The sequence below is a fragment of the Stylophora pistillata genome, chromosome 5 (genome assembly GCF_964205215.1).
Source record: "Stylophora pistillata chromosome 5, jaStyPist1.2, whole genome shotgun sequence".
Lineage (NCBI taxonomy): Eukaryota > Metazoa > Cnidaria > Anthozoa > Scleractinia > Pocilloporidae > Stylophora > Stylophora pistillata.
The window spans coordinates 22,085,125-22,108,208 of record NC_142523.1 but is presented as its reverse complement, the minus strand read 5'-3'; the positions used below and the strand labels follow the sequence as shown (position 1 = coordinate 22,108,208).

At 39.0% G+C, this 23,084-nt stretch overlaps 1 protein-coding gene and 1 long non-coding RNA gene across 2 annotated transcripts; both read right to left on the bottom strand.

Annotated features, from left to right (window-relative positions):
• Positions 1 to 1,307: 1,307 nt before the first annotated feature.
• Positions 1,308 to 6,804, bottom strand: LOC111346523 (uncharacterized). Its single transcript, XM_088761531.1, has one exon. The coding sequence runs from the start codon at positions 6,802 to 6,804 to the stop codon at positions 2,329 to 2,331; it is 4,476 nt and encodes a 1,491-aa protein (XP_088617657.1). The 3' UTR covers positions 1,308 to 2,328.
• Positions 6,805 to 14,929: 8,125 nt separating this feature from the next.
• LOC148730808 (uncharacterized) lies at positions 14,930 to 21,373 on the bottom strand. The gene is made up of 6 exons (XR_016001770.1): positions 21,273 to 21,373; positions 19,658 to 19,736; positions 19,132 to 19,223; positions 18,021 to 18,121; positions 16,527 to 16,619; positions 14,930 to 15,391 (listed from the first exon to the last, which is right to left on the bottom strand). It is a non-coding gene; the product is annotated as an uncharacterized LOC148730808 (long non-coding RNA).
• Positions 21,374 to 23,084: the final 1,711 nt, after the last annotated feature.

The window sequence follows — 23,084 nt, the reverse complement described above, 5'->3', positions numbered from 1 at the left end:
CAGGAATGATTTATTTATTTCGAAAGCTAGGAAAGAAACCTAACAGTGTTTGTAGTACAATAAACCCACGGTGGTCGTTTATGTTTTCTGTGTTTTGACTATATTCTGCCGCTTTTTGAATCTCCATCACCGATATTGCCCAAGAACTACGAATGTTGTAAGTCCACTCCAAGCAATCTTTTCCTTGCGCTGGATCAAAGCGAGCAATCCCGAGCGGGTAAAATGGGCTCAACTTGCCCTCTCGCGGAGCCAATCAGAACGCAAGTTTCGCGTCATACCGCCCACCGTCGCTGCCAGCGATTTAATAATAAGCTATTATTTGCATGAAACTTTTTCCCCTTTTTGTCAACGCAATGTTCTCATCTGCTAATGTTTTTCAAATACATACCTACATACATACTTTATTGACTTTCCTCAAAGGAGGCTTTTCAAAGACAATATACAAGAGTTACTAATCAGAATTAAGAAATAAAATGACTAAAAACGATCCCAAGACTCTAACATATGCTAAGAAGGTTCTAAAAATGATAAAAATACATAAATAGAAAATTACATTTCTTCGAGTAATTTGGTTTTCAGGCGATTTTTAGAGACAGTGACTGAATCGCACAATTTAAGAGAGTGAAAGGCTAAATAATTCCATAAACTAACTATTCTCCTGAACGAGGCTTGTATCTAACCAACTTGACTTAACAAACTTTTTCAATAAGGGATTTATTATAGAGCAAAAACATTTCGCCTTTATAAGAATCTAGAATAACTTGCTCATTTTGAGAGCCGGGAGAGAAGGCCAACTGTGTCTATAGCACAATAGACTCACGAGGGTCATTTATGTTTGTTCTGACTGTCTTCCGCTGCTTTTTGCGACTTAATCGCTGACATTACTCAAAAGTTACAGACTTTGTAAGTCCGCTCAATGCACTTTTTTCCTTGCGCGGAATCAAAGCGGGCAATCCCGAGCGGAGCAAGATGGCCCATCCATCTGTTCCAGTAAAAACTATATCATCATTTATCACTTTATACTTGCATGATCCAGTGAAAGAATCGAAAGTGCCATGAATTGTGTGTGTTTGCCAAAGTTCTTCAATTAAAGCTTCTGAATCTTTAAAAGGCTCACGCATAATGAACTAGCGCACGTTGATGGGCCGAAGTTGTTTTTTTAATTAAGGGAAGGCCAGCGAAGGAAGAGGTGACTGGCTGCTCGAATCGTTTTAGGTGCGGTTGCGTTGTAAAATATGCTGTCTTTTTTATCTCGCGGACGTGGCACGTAATTTTCTTTATACCCGAAAATGAAATTTTAAACAATGTTAAGATATTTTCGGTTTATTTCTTTATTTTTTTCATAAAAAAATTAATGTTTCCGTAGGTTCCCTTGGTTCCGTTGGTTACACAAGTTTCCTCTGGTGCTGATTCCTGTCTGCTAATCCATAGTTTAGTAACATCCCTTAACACGGGGAGTGCTTGGCGCACTTTAAAACTTTCTGTAAGATTATTGATCATTTTCTTGCCAAAAAAACATAAAAAAAGAGCACAATGAAAACCTTTATAGCTACACCCCACGGCTAGTAAATGTATTTTCATCACGCAAGTGATAATATATAGATGATTTGCTTGAAAGTCCGAGTAAGCTTAGCCTAGAGACACCTTTCGGAATATACACATTAGAAAAAATGGAGAATTGCTCGATACACTGGAAAAATATTTGAAACTTTTTTGGTTTGACTTCATTATCAAATTACTTGAAATTGATTAGGCTTTAGCAGCCAATCACTTTCGGAAAAAGATTGAACAAAGTTTACTTCGCTTGACAACTTAATCAACAACTTTCGCCGGAAAAGGTAACTGAAGTTTGTTAATTACTTAAGTTTTTAAATAGTTCATTTATTAGAAAGTTCGCGTAATCTTAGCCTAGACACACCTTCTAGAATATACACAAGAAAAAATGGTCGAGTTACTTGAAAACCTTGAAAATATTTCAAATGTTTTGGATTTGACTTCATTATCAAAATTACTTGAAATTGATTTGGCTTCAGTGACCAATCGCTTTCGAAAAGAATTGAACAAAGCTCCATCACTTGACTTCTCAGCGAACAACTTTCACCGGAAATATAGGTTACTGAGGTTTGTTTACTACTAAAGTTCTTAAAAAGTTCATCATGAACTGACTCTTTCTAAATCATTACACATAGATGTCGGTGATTCCTTTTTTAGAAATGTTTTCTGTAGGTGTGAACTCTGTCTTTTACAGATGGCGTCCTCCTACCACAGGAAACCAAATGGCATTTACGGGCATTGTTAATCCAACGCATTCAGATGAAGTGCGTTACTTTACACTTGGCTCTCAGGTTGTGTAGAGGACGCTGGCCAATTTTTAAAGTCGAATGTCACGTTGTCGCCAATCAGTAGAAACGGAGCCCATTGAGTGACTTCGACAAAGCCTTTACTTCTCATCCACTTTCGTGTCCTGTGGAGAGATTCACTTACACTTTCACCGCGGTACAAATGTTTGTAGAAGCGGATCATAAACTGCTCTGTGGCTTTGTCCTCAAGGGCCCACCTTGCCGCCAACACTGAGCGAGCACCGGATCCAAGAAACGCTCGGGCGATTCCAATGACTCCCTCAGTTTTAATCTCTCCACGAGCGCTGTGACAACAGCTTAGAACCACCAGTTTTGCTCGCAGCTGAGTTTGTGAAATTTCCTTCATTGTCAAAAGGTAGCTTTCTTCTCGGGGGGTACCACGGCTGTTTGCACTCTCGGGGGAAAGAAAAATCTCTCCTCGGTCGTCTGAACCATGAGCAGCAAAATGAATTAAGCTCACGGAGTTTATTGCTTGAAGAACAGCCTGCTTTGTTGCACGCTCTCCAACCAAAGGTGTCACGCCAAGGAGTTCTCCAATCATCTCGGCCTCCTTTCTGGCGCATGGCAATGGTTTAATCGGCATGCATTTGTCTTTGTACATTACCACGCCCATCTTAGGGTCACCCACTATAAGCGCGCCAGTCTGGCTGTGATAGTCTGGTGGACCGTCCTGGATAACCTTTAGAGTTGTCAAAGAGGGAACGATGCGGATCCTTTTTGTCTCGGATAAGTAAATACCTTCTTGATCCGTTAAGGCTGCAAATGGAACTTGGTACATACAGGGATCAGGGACAATTATGATCTCGGGCTCCTTCAGTAGATGGACCACCGGAGCAATGATAATCTTGTAGCACAAGAGAAGATTCGTTTGAGCGATATCTTTGGAAGGTTTGCAGAAGCTTTCTCTGAAAAACTCATCCAAGTCAGGTACTAATCCGGTCGACACGTTTTTGTCAAGGCTCACCTCCTTCTCCAAGAAACGAGCCACTCCCGCTGCTTTGTGAATCCAAAACCGTACATTGGCCTTACCAACTGAAATGTAAAGGCAGGTACAGTCACTCTCCTTCTTCATAATATTTTGAATACCACACCGTGAATATGCATTTCCTGAGATCTGCTCTTCATTAGAGTATCGAGCTGCCATCAGGTCGGCTAGGCCTCTTGCCCGCATCAGGTTTTCCACATAGAGAGCCTCGGCTGGCTTCCCAATGTCACAAAGCAATTTACTAAGCAACTTGTAGGGGAAGGTGCCGTACCTCTCTAAAAGAGATGTTTTGAACCGATCGTTGTCCTTCAGAAAACCGCGCAAATTTTCGAATTTTCCGATGCACTGATAGAGATACGAAAAGGCTTCTTTGAGATCAGACTTTGATAACTTCAACTGTGTTAGCCCAAGAAGAACATGATACTCTTCCAGGTTAAGCCCAATCTCCCTGCTCAGTAAGAGTGCCTTTTGATAGTAATCTTCAGCCACGTCATCTTTACGGAGGGAATGAAAACATTGTGCCAAAGAAGCGTTAGAGATTGCTTCTCCCCTACTGTCACCAATTTCAGCGTGGATGATAAGGGATTTCTTAAAGTATTCTTGAGCCTTGTCATACAGACCAGATTGATAGGAAATGCTTCCAAGGTAATAGTGATCTGCTGCTTCCCCAGGTCTGTCCCCGATTTTCTTTCTAATTGCTCGTGCCTTATCTAAGTAGTCGTCGGCCCTTGGATATTTCCCTTGCGATAAGAACAACCCTGTTAGAAGTCCATAAATACTTGCCTCACTTACTATGGATTTTATTCTCTTCGCAATCTGAAGTGCATCTTCAAAATACCTTTGGGCCTCACCAAATTCACCAAGGTTACTGAATATCCCTCCTAGGTTTCTGTAGCTTGCTGCTTCTCCTTCTTTATCGCCGATTTCTTTTGTGATAGTGAGTGCTTTCTCCTGATACTCTCGGGCCTTGTCATATTTACCAAGTGATTCGAACAATGTTCCTAGGTTTGCGTAGCTTGCTGCTTCTCCTTGTTTATCGCCGATTTCTTTTGTGATAGTGAGTGCTTTCTCCTGATACTCTCGGGCCTTGTCATATTTACCAAGTGATTGGAACAATGTTCCTAGGTTTCCGTAGCTTGCTGCTTCTCCTTCTTTATGGCCGATTTCTTTTCTGATAGTGAGTGCTTTCTCCTGATACTGTCGGGCCTTGTCATATTTACCAAGTGATTGGAACAATGTTCCTAGGTCTCCGTAGCTTGTTGCTTCTCCTTCTTTATCGCCGATTTCTTTTCTGATAGTGAGTGCTTTCTCCTGATACTGTCGGGCCTTGTCATATTTAGCAAGTGATCCGAACAATGTTCCTAGGTTTCCGTAGCTTGCTGCTTCTCCTTCTTTATGGCCGATTTCTTTTCTGATAGTGAGTGCCTTCTCCTGATATTCTCGGGCCTTGTCATATTTACCAAGTGATTGGAACAATGCTCCTAGGTTTCCGTAGCTTTGTGCTTCTCCTTCTTTATTACCGATTTCTTTTCTGATAGCGAGTGCTTTCTCCTGATACTCTCGGGCCTTGTCATATTTACCAAGTGATTGGAACAATGTTCCTAGGATTCCGTAGCTTGCTGCTTCTCCTTCTTTATCGCCAATTTCTTTTTTGATAGCGAGTGCTTTCTCCTGATACTCTCGGGCCTTGTCATATTTACCAAGTGATTTGAACAATGTTCCTAGGTTTCCGTAGCTTGTTGCTTCTCCTTTATCGCCGATTTCTTTTCTGATAGTGAGTGCTTTCTCCTGATACTCTCGGGCCTTGTCATATTTACCTAGTGATTTGAACAATGTTCCTAGGTTTCCGTAGCTTGCTCCTTCTCCTCGTTTATCGCCAATTTCTTTTCTGATAGTGAGTGCTTTCTCCTGATACTGTCGGGCCTTGTCATATTTACCAAGTGATTGGAACAATGTTCCTAGGTTTCCGTAGCTTGTTGCTTCTCCTTCTTTATCGCCGATTTCTTTTCTGATAGTGAGTGCCTTCTCCTGATATTCTCGGGCCTTGTCATATTTACCAAGTGATTTGAACAATGTTCCTAGGTTTCCGTAGCTTGTTGCTTCTCCTTGTTTATCACCGATTTCTTTTCTGATAGCGAGTGCTTTCTCCTGATACTCTCGGGCCTTGTCATATTTACCAAGTGATTTGAACAATGTTCCTAGGTTTCCGTAGCTTTTTGCTTCTCCTTGTTTATCGCCCATTTCTTTTCTTATAGTGAGTGCTTTCTCCTCATACTCTCGGGCCTTGTCATATTTACCAAGTGATTGGAACAATGTTCCTAGGTTTCCGTAGCTTGTTGCTTCTCCTTGTTTATCGCCGATTTCTTTTCTGATAGTGAGTGCTTTCTCCTGATACTGTCGGGCCTTGTCATATTTACCAAGTGATTGGAACAATGTTCCTAGGTTTCCGTAGCTTGCTGCTTCTCCTTGTTTATCGCCGATTTCTTTTGTGATAGTGAGTGCTTTCTCCTGATACTCTCGGGCCTTGTCATATTTACCAAGTGATTTGAACAATGTTCCTAGGTTTCCGTAGCCTGCTGCTTCTCCTTGTTTATCGCCGATTTCTTTGCTGATAGTGAGTGCCTTCTCCTGATATTCTCGGGCCTTGTCATATTTACCAAGTGATTGGAACAATGTTCCTAGGTTTCCGTAGCTTATTTCTTCTCCTTCTTTATCGCCGATTTCTTTTCTGATAGTGAGTGCTTTCTCCTGATACTCTCGGGCCTTGTCATATTTACCAAGTGATTGGAACAATGTTCCTAGGTTTCCGTAGCTTGCTGCTTCTCCTTGTTTATCGCCGATTTCTTTTCTGATAGTGAGTGCTTTCTCCTGATACTGTCGGGCCTTGTCATATTTACCAAGTGATTGGAACAATGCTCCTAGGCTTCCGTAGCTTGCTGCTTCTCGTTCTCTGTAGCCATTTTTTATACTAAGCGCAAGTGCTGTACTTAGATGTCTTTTACACTTTTCATATTCTCCTATGCAATAATGTAGTATCCCCAGTCTTCCGTAACACAGAGCCTCTCCTTGTTTGTCCCCATTGGTTTCCATGATGCTGATTGCTGACTCATAATATGTTCTGGCCTCCACAAACTTATTTTGAGCGCGAAGTGTTTCTCCAAGTAAAAAATGGATGCTTCCCTTTTCGATTTCATTAGAGTCCTGATAAAGGTGTAGGAGTTCCCTTAGATATTTTTCCTTACTTGCGTAGTCGTTCATGGCTGAGTACGCGTTTGTCATTGATTTGTATATAACACGCAAAATGTTGTTGGCGTTTGAACGATCCATAGTCACCGGCTGATTGTGTAGTACTATCAAACATTCTTTGTATAACTCAATGGCTCGTGAAACACGACCAGTGTTAAGAAGGAAGTTAGCTACTGTGTAACTTGCGGCTATGGCGATCGGGACGTCTACCATCTTGGTGCTCTTCGTTGCTGTTGTAAAAATGAAGAGAAGAAAGATATGGCATCTCAGGCGAGTGATCCAAGCATTTTTAGATTGATGATTGCTATAGATCGGGATGTGTTAACCCAACATATATGGTACGGCTCGCTTAGTACGCGTGCTTTTATACCCGTGAAAACGATCGAGGTCTTGAGGTAGGCTAATTGGCAAGAGGTCAGATAGTGGTCAGACAGATCTCTTGCAGACCTCTCGTTTGCTCTCTTTGCTCAAGGCGCTTTCAATCTTCTGGCAGGGGAGGGAACGCTCTTTTATTTGTATAGCTTTTGTTTTACCATATGAAAAAATGTAATTTAACACAAAGGGCATCTAATTAGCTCGCTGTATCATGGATCAATCATGCCCTCCTCCATTTTTCTCATCTTATTTTGTAATTATTGAATAGTTTATAATTGTTGAAATGAAGGACATATAAAGTACAAATACAACCTAAGTGCTGCAGCGCCAATGAAAAGGGCTTGATTACAAGCTAGTCAATGCCTAGCCGGGGGCTCTTACAGGTATAGAGAAGGTCAAAGGTTCTAAACTTTTTCCGAGACAGCCAGATTTTTCTTCCATTTAGTTTGCTCCTCTAATGTCAGAGACCTGTTTTTAATTATCAGTGAATTATTTAATTCCTTAATTCTTTACTAGAGAGCGAATTTTCGAATTTCTGCACCACATAGTACATCATCCCGTGACTGAAATGATTATTTTGAAATGGCATGAGTTTTTTATTTTCTCACCAAGTACCGATTGCTGAACAATTAAAAATTGAACTTCTTTAGTTCCTTTTTAATCGCGGAAAAGTATTTTTGCATCAAAAACCATAATACTATCCAAAAACTTCTAATTCCGTCCAAGCCATGCTAAAATTTTTTCGTTTCTTTTTTTCTAATGTCTTTTTCATTTATCACGCTACATCTCTTAAAATCAATTAACGCTGTTAATGTAAACTAAAGAGTTCCTTACCCAAAATGTCTGTAAAACATTCCATATACTGAGACTTTGGAAATAAAGCTAGCCAAAGTAATCTTTTAGAGAAGTTGGATATACGGCTTCACCGCTGCGAGGTTTCAATTTAATTAAAGGATGTAACTCCGGTATAGCGCACTTTAATTCATGTGAAAGACTTCACTGAAAATAATTCTAGAGGGTTTACGAAGGGAGCTCCTATGGCTCACTTCAGAAGGTGACTCGCTGACAACAAAAGTTTCCTTTCAATTACATATAAATTTTTGCTGAAGGAGTGCAGTAGTCAACGAGCTGTTCAATGGTGTTCGAGATGTCATAAATGTCTAGCTAGTTAACTTGCAAGTTTGTTTTACAGCCGTCAAACAGTTTAACGAACCGCAAGTTTCGAAACAGCAAAGCTCCCAAAGAAAAAAATTAAAGAAGGTGAAAGGAACTGAAACCCTAGTAGCGGGGTAGAAAAATGCATATTTTTGAAGCTATACATAACCAAAATGCATGAAAGAGAGAGGGCGTAGAGAGGGGGGTCCCGCAGCTCTTTTGTAATTTCCTTTCCTTTATTCCCACTCTTGACCCCGTTAAGAATCCTCATGATCCTAGTTCATAAATCCAATTTCAGATCCTCAGTAAAAGAAAAAAAAAATTAAGAGTAAAAAAATTCCTCACATGTGGGGGTCACTGCCTCTCTACAGAAAGGGCTCGTTACGCTGTCACGCCACTCACGCAAGGAAAATAAAACTGAGTATATCATCTCTGAATAAACTCACCGATTGTAGTAAATCAAGTTACTTGACTCGAATCACCTGATCGACGTCAGTTTTCCTTGGCCGGCAATAGGAGAAAAAGAACATTCATATATGTTCTTGATGACTGGAAACCTCACCCAGTCGAGAATTCATTAGAATTATGGTTTGTTTTTCTGTCCCGTCATCCAAATTTCAAAAGCAAAACAACCAATGAATGAATGAGGCCGATAACTTCAGATGTTGTAGAACATTGATCAATTAACCTTCCCAGTCTTATCTCCAAGCCAGTGATTCTCTGCTGTTAAGTTAGACGCTAAAATGCGGACAAAACTTTACAGGGGCTCAGCGTGGAGACTCTACAAGGAAAACAAGTGTGGTGGCCGTAAGGGAAAGCAAACAACTTCCCCCTTCTTTCGCGTCGTAAATCAGTGATGTATTGGATGGTTTAGAGAAAAAACTATTTCCGGTAGCATAATTCTAGTTTTTTTTTTTTTTGTTCCATCAGCGGCTTTCTTGGCGTCATTTAATGAATCAAAATTACATTTCGTTGATGATATGCAAAGGAATACAAAAGTTTTATTTACAAGGGATGATCTTCCTATTGTGAATAAACGTGAATATTCTAATATATGTAATTAATTTGGGAGTTTTCATTTTTGATGTCTCGGTAAACAAAGGGGTCAGTTCAACCCTTGCATCTTTGCTTTTTCTTTTCATAATTATAATAAACATATTTTTTCCAATTCATTTTAGATTTTGTAAGATTGGTTAAGCTCCTTATAGTATCTATGATGTAATCGTGTACGGCCGAAGGGAGTTAGGGGAATTAAAAAAGCACGAGGTCAAGGGTCGACTTGTATCTGATTTGTGTGCACGTAATTTGGTTGAATCCGAATGTTTCACATGCAGACCGTGAAACACTGCAATTGGCGACGAGGATAAAGTGATACGAGGACACATCTGTTTGAAGGACAGTTATGGCGACAAATGATGAACTTCGCGGAATTACGCTGTTTGATTGTAGAGGAGATAGTACGAGTGCAAGGCCAAGATGGCGGCGATGGCGAAAGTCATTTCAGATTTACGTAGATGGTAGTGGGATCACAGCAGCCGCTCGGAAAAAGGCATTACTTTTACATTGTACAGGAGGGGAGGTCCAAGAAATCTTTGAAACCCGAACGGATCCAGGTGTACCTGAAGGAGAGGACGATGACGTATACGAGGCTGTGCTTCGAACACTCGAAGCATACTCTACACCACAAGTGAATATACCATACGAACGACACATTTTTCGCCAAATGAAACAGGAAGAGCATGAAACAGTCGATCAATTTGTTGTAAGGCTCAGTAATCAAGCTGCGAATAGTGAATTTTGTGCTACGAAGAATGAGCAAATGCGTGACCAAATTATTGATAAATGCAAGTCCACAAAACTTGGCGAAAACCTCTAGAAAAGGGACATGAGCTAACATTGGCAGAAACGCAGAGGAGTGCTCGATCGCTGGAGCTATCTCAGACCCAAGCCAAACAGATCGCAGAAGATGCGGGAGCGTCTGTTAATGACATCAAAGACGACAACATGCCCGAAAGAAATGGGAGAAGAGATCAGAAGAGTCTGAATTGTTACCAATGTGGACAAAGTGGACATTTTGCATGTGACAAGCGTTGTCCGGCAAGATCTAAAACATGTACAAAGATCCCTATGACAGGATATTTTACCTCAGTCTGCAGAGCAAAGAATAAACAAGAGCGGAAGGAAAAGAACAGACGGAAGCAAGGTGGACAGGGAAAAGTTAACTATGTGGAAGATGTTGAAGATGATGAAAATGCTTTTACTGTGAGATTCAGTAAATCATGGGTTAGGATGGATCAGAGATAGTCGATTTACAAGTTGGAGGATTCATTTTTAGTGGAGTTTTCATCGACTCAGGATCGTCATGTAATATAGTTCATTAGAAGACATGGGAAGAATTGAAGCAAAAAGAAGTAAAGTGCAAGTCAGAAAAGACAAATCAGAAATTGTATCCTCATGGAACTTCAGAACCACTTGACATGCGGGGAAAGTTCGCGATCGAGGCATCAGTAAACCAAACTGGAAAAGATACCACAGCTGAATTTATTGTCGTCTGCAATGAAGTCAGGCCAGTAATAGGCAGGAAGACAGCCATGGAATTGGATGTACTAGGACTGGGACCACAAGTTAATGCTGTAAGTACACAGACCTTGTTGATAAATGCAAAGCATGTTTTGAAGGAGTAGGCAAGTTGACCGAATATCAAGTTAAAATCCATGCGAATAAGGAAGTCAACCCAGTTTCTTAGCATCCTAGGCGAGTAGAGAGAAAGTTGCATGAGTTAGAACAGCTGGACATTATTGAGAAGATAAAAGGACCGACACCTTGGGACAGCCCAATAGTAGTAGTTCACAAACCTTCCAGGAAGCTCTACATGGATGAGAAGGAGTGCGTAACATATCTGATTATATCATTCTTTATGCTAAAGATGATCAGCAACATAATGAGAGGCTTGAAAAGCTGTTAGAATGATTGCAACAAAGAGGTTTGACCTTGAATCGTGAGAAATGCAAGCTCAAGATACCTCAGTTACAATTCATGGGATACTTATTGTCCACACGTGGTATCGGACCAACAGAATCCAAAGTTGAAGCAGCATTCAATGCCAGAGAGCCCGAGTCTGTAGCTGAAGTAAGAAGTTTTATGGGACTTGTGAATTTCAGTGCAAAATTCATTCCAAATCTGGCCACAGTTACAGAACCACTTCGACAGCTGACACGAAAAGGTGTAACATTCAAATGGGGTGAAAAGGAACAAGAGGCATTCAAAGCACTGAAGGAAACACTAACAAGTGTTGAAAAGTTAGCTAACTATGAGAAGGATGCCAAAACAAGAGTCATTGCTGACGCAAGTCCGGTTGGACTGGGCGTTGTTCTTGTTAAAGAACAAAAAGGCAACTGGAGACTAATCTACTATGAAAGCAGAAGTCTAACAACAGTTGAAGAAAGATATTCTCAAACGGAAAGAGAAGCTCTAGCTTTAGTTTGGGTCTGTGAGAGGTTCCATGTTTGTCTATATGAAAAACATTTCGAGTTAGAAACTGATCACGAACCGCTTGAATTGATCTATTCAAGTAAATCTCAGCCCTCTGCGAGAATTGAAAGATGGGTCTTACGACTCCATCCATATGAGTTTACAGTGCTGTATTGTCCAGGCCCACAGAACATAGCTTATGCTTTGTCTCACCTAACCCAAGAAGTTTCAAACGAAAGCAAGAATGTGGCAGAAGAATACGTTTAGTACGTTTCGGAGAATTCAGCCCCTGTAGCCATGCCTTTCCAATACATTGAAAAAGCATTTACTGAGGATGAAGAAATTGCACTGTTGATGAAGTGTGCTCAGACCAATGATTGGACTGTCCGCGAGAGCGCCCATATTTTTTTGGCGAGCGTGGCGTTACGTAATTACTAAAAATAGAAGAAGAAGTTTCCAGAACATTTAGTCATGCTGACTGAGCGAGAACTCTTGATACAACTTTCTAGAACAGTCACTAAGCATATTTTCCTTATGACGTAATCGTAGTGTAATGTTACTAAAAATAGCAGTATTACAGATTTCTAGAACATTCTAGAGCTCTTGTGAAAGATATATAAGGAGTCACGATAGCTTAAAGTTAGAGGCCTTTAAAGTGAGTTAGTACTGCTGGTGGGAAGAGTTCAGAGGAGCGAGAGCCGGATAGGGCTGTTGCAATTATTGATTGGAATTGTAAGCTGTGTGGAAGGCTACGTTGGAAAAAGTATTGTTGACGTCGACAAGTTTTAAGAGTTTTTCAAGAGAACTGTGAGTCGTGCGGTAGTGCACTGAGGTTGAAATTATAATATCTATAGAGGGCTCTAAGTTACGAGGATAGTTATTGTATTGGTATTAATATCGCTCCGTAGAAAAGTGAAGAGGATAGTTATTGTACTAGTTATTGGTATGGCTCCGAGTTATTACGTCAGTAAATGAAGTAGTTGGGTTGTACGAGTTGTATCTTTCTGGCGGTTTGGAAAATACCGTAATAGAAACGAGCTAACTGTGTTAGGGAAGTTTGGAAAATACCGTAACAGAAACGAGCTAACTGTGTTAGGGAAGTTAGTGTTGAGAGGAACTAGGTTGGTAATCCCGAAGAAACTTCGCAAGCAAATACTAGATCTAGCACATGAAGGCCACCATGGAATTGTTAAGACCAAACAAAGACTCCGTACCAAGGTATGGTGGCCTGGTATAGACCATGAAACCGAACAGAGGTGAATTACATGTCTTGGTTGCCACCTTGTTAGTAAACCTTTGCCCTCAGAACCACTGAAGAGAACAGAACTCCCTACACAGCCCTGGCAAGACCTCGCCGCAGATCTGCTAGGAACCCTTCCAACGGGGGGAATATCTACTGGTGGTTGTGGATTACCTTAGCCGATTCTTTGAAGTAGCTTTAACCAGATCGGTGGCATCCAGCAAAATCATTAGCTGTCTGGAAACAATGTTCGCTACTCATGGACTACCGCTGTCAATAAAAACAGACAACGGTCCACAATTTGGGGCAGAAGAATTCAAAGTCTACCTCGAAAACAACAACATCGGACGCAGACCATCAACTCCATTGTGGCCAGAAGCCAAAGGTGTAGTCGAGAGACCAAATAGGAGTCTGCTAAAAGCTATGCGGGTTGCCCACAGCGAGGGACGTAATTGGCGAAAAGAATTGCAGAAATTCTCGCTCGCTTACAGAAGCACGCCACACACAACTACTGGAGTGAGTCCTGCTAAATTGTTATTTGGAAGAGAGATTCGTTCAAAGCTCCCAGGTGTAGAAATATATTTACATTCCACGGAACTAAACTGTAAGTGGCAGTGACAAAGAATGTAAACATTTTCCTATTGGTATGTTAGCACGTGAGCCGCTATGGCGTTAATTGAGTCTTTTGTTGTAGGGTGTATTTAAGGTTTGACATTTGTAATGTATTCATCTCAGCTCTCGAACTTCTCTAGTTTTGTGTTAAATTTTATCTTGCAGGCAATTAAGCTGCTTTACCTCTAACCCCCAGAGGTCGGTGCGCCTGCATTTGGTTGGGGAATACGTTCCCATTTTTCCCATTGGGTTTTTGGGTTTTCGTATGTATGAGGAGGATAAATCACAAGAAATATCAGCAGGCAGTAATCCTAAATGAACATTGCCAAAAGACATAGAAACTAGTTTGGAAGTGGAACCAAGAGTTTCAACTCAGCATTATGAGTTGCGGCCAAAGCGTAATCGTCAACCTGAGAGGCTAAAAAATTATGACCTTGTTAAGACCTTGTTTATTGCTTTGCGAAGGACATTTAACCTTTATGAATATGTCATTATGTGTTGATATTAGACATTTGTTTGGACATTGTAGTTTTTTTCTGTTGAGTTTAGAGCCGTTTGGAAAGGGTTATAGTATGTATTGTTATTCTGTTTAAGGAACTGGACTGAACAACTCATTCGGAAAAGGGGAAGATTGTAGTATGCAATCGTGTGCGGCCGAAGGGAATTAGGGAACTAAAAAAGCACGAGGTCAAGCGTCGAGTTGTGCCTGTTTTGTGCACAAAAGCTGTGAAATATCTGTAGAAGTGCGTAGCTAACAGAAAATAATTACACCATAATCCTTTAACTCCTTTGAGTGACCAAGACAAAATTTCCCCTTACTGCATCGGTACAATTTAGGGCAGACAAGTGACGAGAATAAAGAAAAATATCACTCGGGGAATTATTAGCTGGTCCAATGCCAAATACTCCGAACTGACATCATAGCAATTATATGGTGGACAGTGAGAAGAAGTACTTAAAGGATCATGGGAAAATTCAACTGTTCGAAAGCAATAAGTATTGGGGTCTAAGGTCTGATGTAAAACAAGATGAATAAAAGTTTCAGTTTTTCACGCTCAGATCCATCACCAATTTCTAAAGTTTGACGTACAAAACCGAAATACATCTACTGAGATAGAGCAACCAAAAATTTGGCTAAATTGTTTAATAATTATGAACTCTTGCCTTCCTTCCAGTGGTAGAAAAAAAATTCTTTCATTCATCCGTTTTACTTGAATTTCATTTTTCTGACCCCAATTCATGAATCTCTCAGGGGCTGGCGCGAAAATAAAACATGTGATGGTTGACATAGAGCAGAGATGGATTTAGAAAGTTGCTGAAAATAATTCATTTCGACGGGAGCTGATAGTCTGCTTTTTCACAGGTCGAATTTATTTCTGCTTCTGAGAGGAATTAACAATGGCCATGATTTTCTTTTCATTTATTCATTTATGATTCATTTCTGAGTGTATTTTTTTTTTTAGTTCTTATCACAGATGTCATAGCTATAATTATGACCAGAACATGATTGAAATATACTGCTCGTTTAGTATAGACTCGCCTTTCCTTTATATGCGCTCCTGATCGCCTTCGAATAAATAATTTGGACTGGTCTTTTTTTAATATAATTTTTTAAATAATCTTCATGACCCTAGATCATTAATTCAAAGTTAGGACCTCAGAAAGAAAATAAAAATTAAACGCTCTTCGTGACCTGCAAGGTAGGTTACTCTCTGTACTTTCTGCTAACGCTCGAAACGTCAGCTTTTATAATCGTAACGGTGGCCAATTTACCATTTCAACTTTGTTGATATATTCAAATTACTCTCTGTCCACCGAGCGGTTCGTCACGTTGTCACGCAATTCACGCAAGGAAAATGAAACTGAGTATATCAGCTCTCAAAAAAACTCACCGATCAAAGTAAACAAAAGATCTTGACTGAAATCTCCTGATCGAGGTCAGTTTTCCTGGCAATGGAAGAAAAAGAATCTTTATGAAAATGCACTTGATGATAAGAAAGTTCACCTTTCAGATAACATAAAACTGAGTTGGGAATCATTTATTTCTGTCACGCCATCTAAATCCTACAAGCAAAACACAGAAAACTTCTTGAGGTAGATAATTTCAAATGTTGTAGAACACTGATGAATTAAGCTTCTCAGATCTTATCTGATTTCTAAGCCAGTGTTTCTCTGCTGTTAAGTAATTCCGCTAAGTTATACGCTAAAATGTCGGACAGAACCTTGCACTGCTCAGTCTTCGTTCGTTATTGGTACATTATCTTTACGATAAGGCACTTGATGATATGGAAGTTCATCGTTCAGATAAGACGAAAGTTGGGAATTCATCAAAACTATTGTTTGTTTTTATGTCACGCCAACTTAATTCTTAAAGAAAACCACAGAAAAAAATCTTGAGGCCGATAACTTAAAATGTCGCAGAACATTAATGAATCGATCTTCCCAAGTCTTGTCTGTGAGCCAGTGATTCTTTATTTTGAATTAAGTTATACGCTAAAATGTCGGAAAGAACATTGCAGAGCTCAGTCTTGGCACAATATCTATTTGTTCCCTTCCTTGGAAAACAAGCATGAACTGATAACGTAAAGGAAAGCAAATAGTTTCTCCCTTCTTTCGCCTCGTAGATAATACAATGTAAGTTGCCTTTTGCACTTCTCCTGTTGTAAATCAAAATTGGCGGCACTTTCATAGCGCTCCAAAATACTTCTGAGCTTTTCGGACAAAATAAAACTTGTGGAATTCATTTCTGCATATCATAAATCTTCAATCGGTGAAAAAGGCTCCGTTCACTGGAAATGCTTTCTGTTACCCGAACTTGCTTTCGAGCAAATTCACGAAATGAGACCGAAAAAACCTCCAGACTTTATTCAGTAGCTTTAATCTTTATAACGCAAGTTTTTCTGCAAGACTACAAATTTAAAGTCAAAAACATGTTTTATTTCTAGATTATTTTATCCACAAGTTGTTTGTGTTCAAAGACGTTCTTTTGATCTTATTTTGTTTTTTATAGATATTATGCAAATCCCACCACTGGAAAATGAAAAGTTTACGGAGTGCCAGTTGTTACAAAAAGAATGCTTACCTTTCAAAGACAAAATATTCGGCTTTACTGAGATCTGTCTTCAGATCAAAATCTAACTTCTCAAAGGCAATGATTGCTGAGGCCTGACTTCCTCTGTAAAACAAGATAGAAATAAAATGTTTCGGTTTTTCAGGCTCAGATCCATCATCAGTAATGAAAGTTAGACTTACAATACCGAAATACATTTGACTGAGATGGAGCAACCAAAAAGTTGGGTTGATTTCTCAACATTGACCTTTTCTTACCTTCCTTTGCGTAAAAGAAAAATATTAACTTACTCGTCCCTTTGCTTCACAAACTCAAAACTCATTCAGGGGTTGGGTCAAAAGCACAACATGGAATGAATGACTTTGAAGAGGTCGGATTAGAATGTTGCTCGCTGGAGAGAATTAATTTTGACGGGAGCTGATAGTATGCAATTTAACAGGTCTAAATAGTTTCTAACTCTGAGTGGAATCAAAAATTTTTAACAAGGCCTCGTTGTTTATGATTTTCTTTCCCTTTTTAGTTGTTATCGCAGATGTCATACTGTAATTATTACCAAACATGATTGAGATATACTGCTCGTTTGGTATGGAGTCTTTTTTTTAAATCCACTTATGATCACCCTCAGATAAATATTTTAGACTGTTCATTCTACACCTGTTTAGGTTGGGAAAAACAGTTTGTAATATTTTTTCTTGATCTCATATTATGATTTATGTTTCGGTTTTTCGTCTTTTACTAAATACGTTTGATGATAGTTTTCATTTCCCTTCAAGTCATTCACAAACTGGGAATACAATGACAGTGTTTCATCATCAGGAGGGGAGGGGAGGGGAGGGACTGTACCTAGGGAGGTCTATCGGTGCATGTCACCAATCCACCGCAATTCATGATTTGAGAACATCTTGATAAGCACATAAACTATAACAAGATACGCACATGCACATAAACTCTAACAAGATACGGCTGTAGTAACATCCTCCCCTCTGCCCAATTTGAAATATGCTGCCCACGTCCTAGACATTGGTAAATCAACACGGTACATAAGTTACGAAATATCTACAGACACACATAGCTAACAGCCCATAATTAGTTTACACCATAATCCTTTAACTCCTTTAAGTGATCAAGACAAAATTTCTCCTTACTGCACCATTACAATTCAAGGCAGACAAGTGATGAGAATAAAAAAAATATCTCACTGGGGGATTATTGGTTGATCCAATGCCAAATACTGGGGGATTATTGGTTGATCCAATGCCAAATACTGCGAACTGACATCATACGAATTGAATGGCAAACAGTGGGATGAATTACTAATAGGATCTTGGGAGCGAAAGGGTTCATGGGTAACAAATGGCTTGTAATGTTGTCATGTCAGAGCATGATGCTTTTTAACTGCATCTGGTTTTTCTTATTTTGTCTGCAATCGATATCGTGCTAATTACATCCACTGGAAAATAAAATGTTAAAGTGTAAGTCGTTACACACAGATAGCAGATAGCTTACCTTTGAAGGACAAGTGCCTCAGTTTTATAGTGATCGACCTTTCGATGAAAATCCAACTGTTCAAAGATAATGGATATCGAGGTCTAACGTCCGCTGTAAAACTAGGTAAAAAAAAAGGTTCAATTTTTCACGCTCAGATCCGTAATCAGTCGCTAAAGTGAGACACGCAAAACCGAAATACATCTGCTGAGATGGAGCAACCAAAAATTTAATTGGCATAATTTCTTTACACCGTTTTTTTCTAACCTTCCCTCAAGTGATAGATGAAAAAAACAATTCATTTCTCCTTTTCACTTGAATTCAGTTTTTCCGACGCCCAAGTCAGGACTCATTCAGGAGTTAGCTCTAAAGTGCAACATGAAATGACTGACTTTGAAGAGGTCGGATTAGCATGTAGCAGGAAAGAATTCATTTTGACGGGAGCTGATAGTATGCAGTTTAACACGTGGAATATATTTCTGATTCTGAGTTGAATAAGAAATGTTTGACAAGGCCGCGCTGTTTGAAATTTTCGCTTTATTTATAAATGTATATTTTCAGTTCTTATCACAGATGTCATTACTGTAATTACGACCAGAACATAATTGAGATATGTTGCTCGTTTGGTATGGAATCTCCTTTCCTTTATATTCGCTCCTGATCGCCCACAGGTAAATTTCTTGGACTGGTTGTCTATTTTTTCGTTAGTAATCTTCGTTATCCTATATCAGTTATTCAATCTTAGATCCTTAGTGAGAAAAATAAAAATAAAAAACTCTCCGTGGCAGGCATGTAGGTTACTGTTTGTTTGTCCACTGAGGGGCTCGTTACGCTGTCACGCAACTCACGCAAGGAAAATGAAACTGAGTATATCAGCTCTGAATAAGCTCACCGATAAACAAAGGATCTTGACTAAAATCTCCTGATCGAGGTCAGTTTTCCCTGACAATGGGAGGAAAATAATCTTTACCTCAATGGAACAAATGGGTTGAGATGTCGTCATATTAGAGCATGATGCTTTTTAAACGCATCTGGTATTTCTGATTCCGTCCGAAATCGATATTATGCAAATTACATCCACTGGAAAGTGAAAAGTTTATAAAGCATCAGTTGTTACACATAGATAGCTCACCTTTGAAAGGCAAAAGCCTCAGTTTTATAGTGATCGGTGTTTAGATGAAAATCCAACTGTTCAAAGGCAATGGATATTGAGGCCAACGTCCGCTGTAAAACAAGATAAAAAAAGGTTTCAGTTTTTCACGCTCAGATCCATCATCAACAACTAAAGTTAGACACGCAAAACCGAAATACATCAAAAATGTGGGTAAATGTCTTAAAATATTTTCTTACCTTCCTTCCAGTGGCAAAAAAAATTATTTACTCTTACGAAGTGAGTGCGAAAAAACCTCGTGACTTTTTTGGAGGTCTTTCATTCACATTAATCTTTACGACGTAAGTTTTGCTACAAGATCACTAATTGCAAGTCACAAACATATTACATTTCTACATCATCTAATCCACAAGTTGTTTGCGTTCTAAGGTGTTCCTCGATCTCATTTTGTATGATATTGATATCATGCAGACTACACGTCACACTGGAAAATAAATAGTTCACAGTGAGTTCACGATGCGTCAGTCGTTACACACAGAAAGCTTACCTTTCGTAGAAAGAATCCAACTAACTTTAGATCAAAATCCAACTGTTCAAAGGCAATGAATATTGAGGTCTAGCGTCTGCTGTAAAAAAAGATAAGAAATGTTTCGGTTTGAATTGATCCATCATCGATAACTAAAGTTAGACGTTCAAAATCGAAATACATCTGATGAGATGGAGCAACTAAAATTTGGCTGAATTTTTTAACATCTTCTCTTGCTTCCATTCCAACGATAGAAAATAACCTATTTTATTCAGCCCTTCGTTTTACTCGAATTAAATATGTTTAAAAAGATCTTATTGTTAGCAATTTCCTTTTCGATTATGAGTGTATTTTTTTCAGTTCTCATCACAAGATGTCATTACTGTAATAACGACCAGAACATGATTAAGATATGCTACTCGTTTGGTATGGACTCTCTTTTTCTTAATATCTGCTTGTGATCGCCCTCAGATAAATGTTTTGGTCTGGTTTTCATTCTTTTCGTGAATAATCTTCGTAATCCTAGATCAGTAATCCCATCTCAGATTCTTAGCGAGAAGAATCAAAATGAAAAACTCTTCACATGGGGATTACAGTCGTAACGTCTTCTGAGGGGGTTCCGTTGTTACGCATTTCACGCGTTTAAAGAAGATGAAACTAAGTAGATCAGCTCTGAATAAGCTCCCCGATTAAGAAAAGCAAAGTTTCTTGACCGAAATCTCCTGATCGAAGCCAGTTTTCCATGGTAATTGGAAAAAAATTTCTTTCTGATAATGCACTAGATGATATGGAAGCTCATCCTTCAGACAACACAAGAGTACGGAACTCAGGAAAAATTTTTTCTGTCACGCCAATTTAATTCTTAAAGACAAACACGAAAAAAAATTCTCGAGGCCGAAAGCTTCAAATTTCGTTGAACATTAAGGAATCAACCTTCCCAAGTCGTATCTGTGAGCCAGGGTTTATTTGCTTTGAGTTAAGCTATACGCTGAAATGTTTGACAGAACTTTGAAGAGCTCAGTCTTTCCACAATATTTATTTGTTCCCTTCCAAGGAAGAAAACCATGAAGAACGTAAAGGAAAGCAATTAGTTTCTTTCACCTCGTAAATGATACAATGTAAGTTGCCTTTTGCACTTCTGCTGACAACCACTGCTCATCATCCCAAACCCGCCCGGTTCTAACGCCTTCGACATGGATTTATCTTACGCAAATAAAAATTGGCAGCACCTTTATAGCGTTCGAAAATACTTCTGAGATTGTGTGACAGAAGCAAACTTGTGGAATTCACCACCGTATATCATAAATTTTAATTGGTGAAAAAACCTTGCGTGCACTGGAAATGCCGTCTGTTACTTGAACTTGCTTTCGAACAAAGACACGCAGTGAGACCGAAAAAACCTCCTGACTTTTTTAGAGTTTTTTCGGTAGTTTTAATCTTTATCGCAAGTTTTGCTGCAAGACTACTAATTGCAATTCATAAACGTGTTTCATTTCTAGAGTACTTCATTCACAAGTTTTTTTGTGTTCAAAGGCATTCTTTGATCTTATTTTGTTTGTGATCGATATTATGCAAAACACACCTCTGAAAAATGAAAAGTTCACGAAGGGTTAGTTGTTAGAGAGAGAACGCTTACCTTTCAAAGACAAAATCTTCGGTTTTACTGATATCTATCTTCAGCTCAAAATCTAACTTTTTGAAGGCAATGAACATTGAGGCCTAACGTCCGCTGTAAAACAAGATAAAACTAAAATTTTTCGGTTTTTCAGGCTCAGATTTATCATCAGTAATCAAAATTAGATGTACAAAACCGAAATACATTTGATGACGTAAGCAGTAGAAAATTTGGGTTGATTTCTTAACATTGATCTTTTCTTACCTTCCTTTGTGAAAGAAAAAAAATTTATTTAAAAATCATCCTTTTGTTTCACAAACTCAGGACTTATTCAGTGGTTGGCTCTAAAGCACAGCATGTAATGGTTAACTTTGCTGGAGAGAATTCATTTTGACGGGGGCTGATAGTATGTAATTTAATAAGTGGAATTTATTTCTGATTCTGAGTAGAATTAAAAATGCTAAACAAAGCCTCGCTGTTTTTGATTTTCTTTTCATTTTTAGTTCTTGTCGCAGACGTCATACTGTAATTACGACCGGAACATGATTGAGATCTGCTGCTCGTTTGGTATATTATGAACTCTCTTTTCTTGTATATCCGCTTACGATCGCCCTCAGATAAATATTTTGGACTGGTTTTCTTTCTTTTCGTAAACAATCTTCGTGATCATAGATAAGTAATCCGATCGCAAATCCTTAATGAAAAAAATAGTAATAAATAAGAAACCCATGGAGGTCACATGAGTAATATCTTCTGAGGGGTTCGTTACGATGTCACGCAATTCACGCAAAGAAAATGAAACTGAGTAAATCAGCTCTGAATAAACTCACCGATTAAAACAAGCAAAGGTTCTTTACTCAAATCTCCTGATCGATGTCAGTTTTCCTGCCAATGGGAGAAAAACAATATTTATGATAATGTACTTGATGATTAGAAAATTCACCATGTAGACAGCACAAAAGTAGGGAATTCATGATTGTTTGTTTTCTTGTCACGCCATCCAAATTCCAAAAGCAAAAACAACCAGTTAATGCTTGACGCAAAAAACTTCAAATTTGTAGAACATTGATCAGTAAGCCTTCCTATCTCTTTTCTCTGAGTCAGTGGTTCTCTGCTCTCAAATTATACGCTAAAAAATGTCCGACAGAATCGTTCAGGGCTGAAACTGGGGACGTTACAAGGACAAGTATGATAGCCGTAAAGGAAAACTTGCAATTTTTCCTTCTTTGGCCTCGTAACCCAGTGATACATGCAATGCTTCAGGGGACAACTGTTTCCGATATCTAATTCAATTTTTTGCAGTTGCATTAACAACGGCTCTCACGGCCGTGATTTGATAATTACTCTAATATTTCGTAAATATTTGCAAAGAAATATAAAAGTTTCATTTTCAAGAGTTGTTTTCAGTGTTGGGATTAAAGCGTAAATATTCAAATATCTATGTAATCTGGGATTTTTAAGTCTTTTGATTTCACGGTGAAAGAAAGGAGGTCAACCTTTGCATCCTTTTTTTTTTGAAATTAGGATAGACATATATTTTTTTCGATTAATTTTGAGATTTTGCAGAATTTGGTAAATGCCCTGTTCATTATACACCTGTTTAGGTAAAGAAAAAAGGCTTCTAATATTTTCTCCTGATCTCATACTATGATTTATAGCCAGTTTCTGTTTTTCATGTCTTACTAAATACGTTTGATGACAGTTTTCATTTTCCTTCAAGTCATTCAGAAATCGAGGGTGACAGTGTTTCATCCTCAGGAGGAGAGGGGGGGGGGGGACTGTACCTAAGAGGGTCTATCGGTGCATGTCACCAGTCCACCGCAATTCATGATT

What these genes read in the sequence shown, in the direction of transcription:
- LOC111346523 (XM_088761531.1), bottom strand. Translation starts at nt 6,804, where the DNA reads ATGGTAGACGTCCCGATCGCCATAGCCGCAAGTTACACAGTAGCTAAC.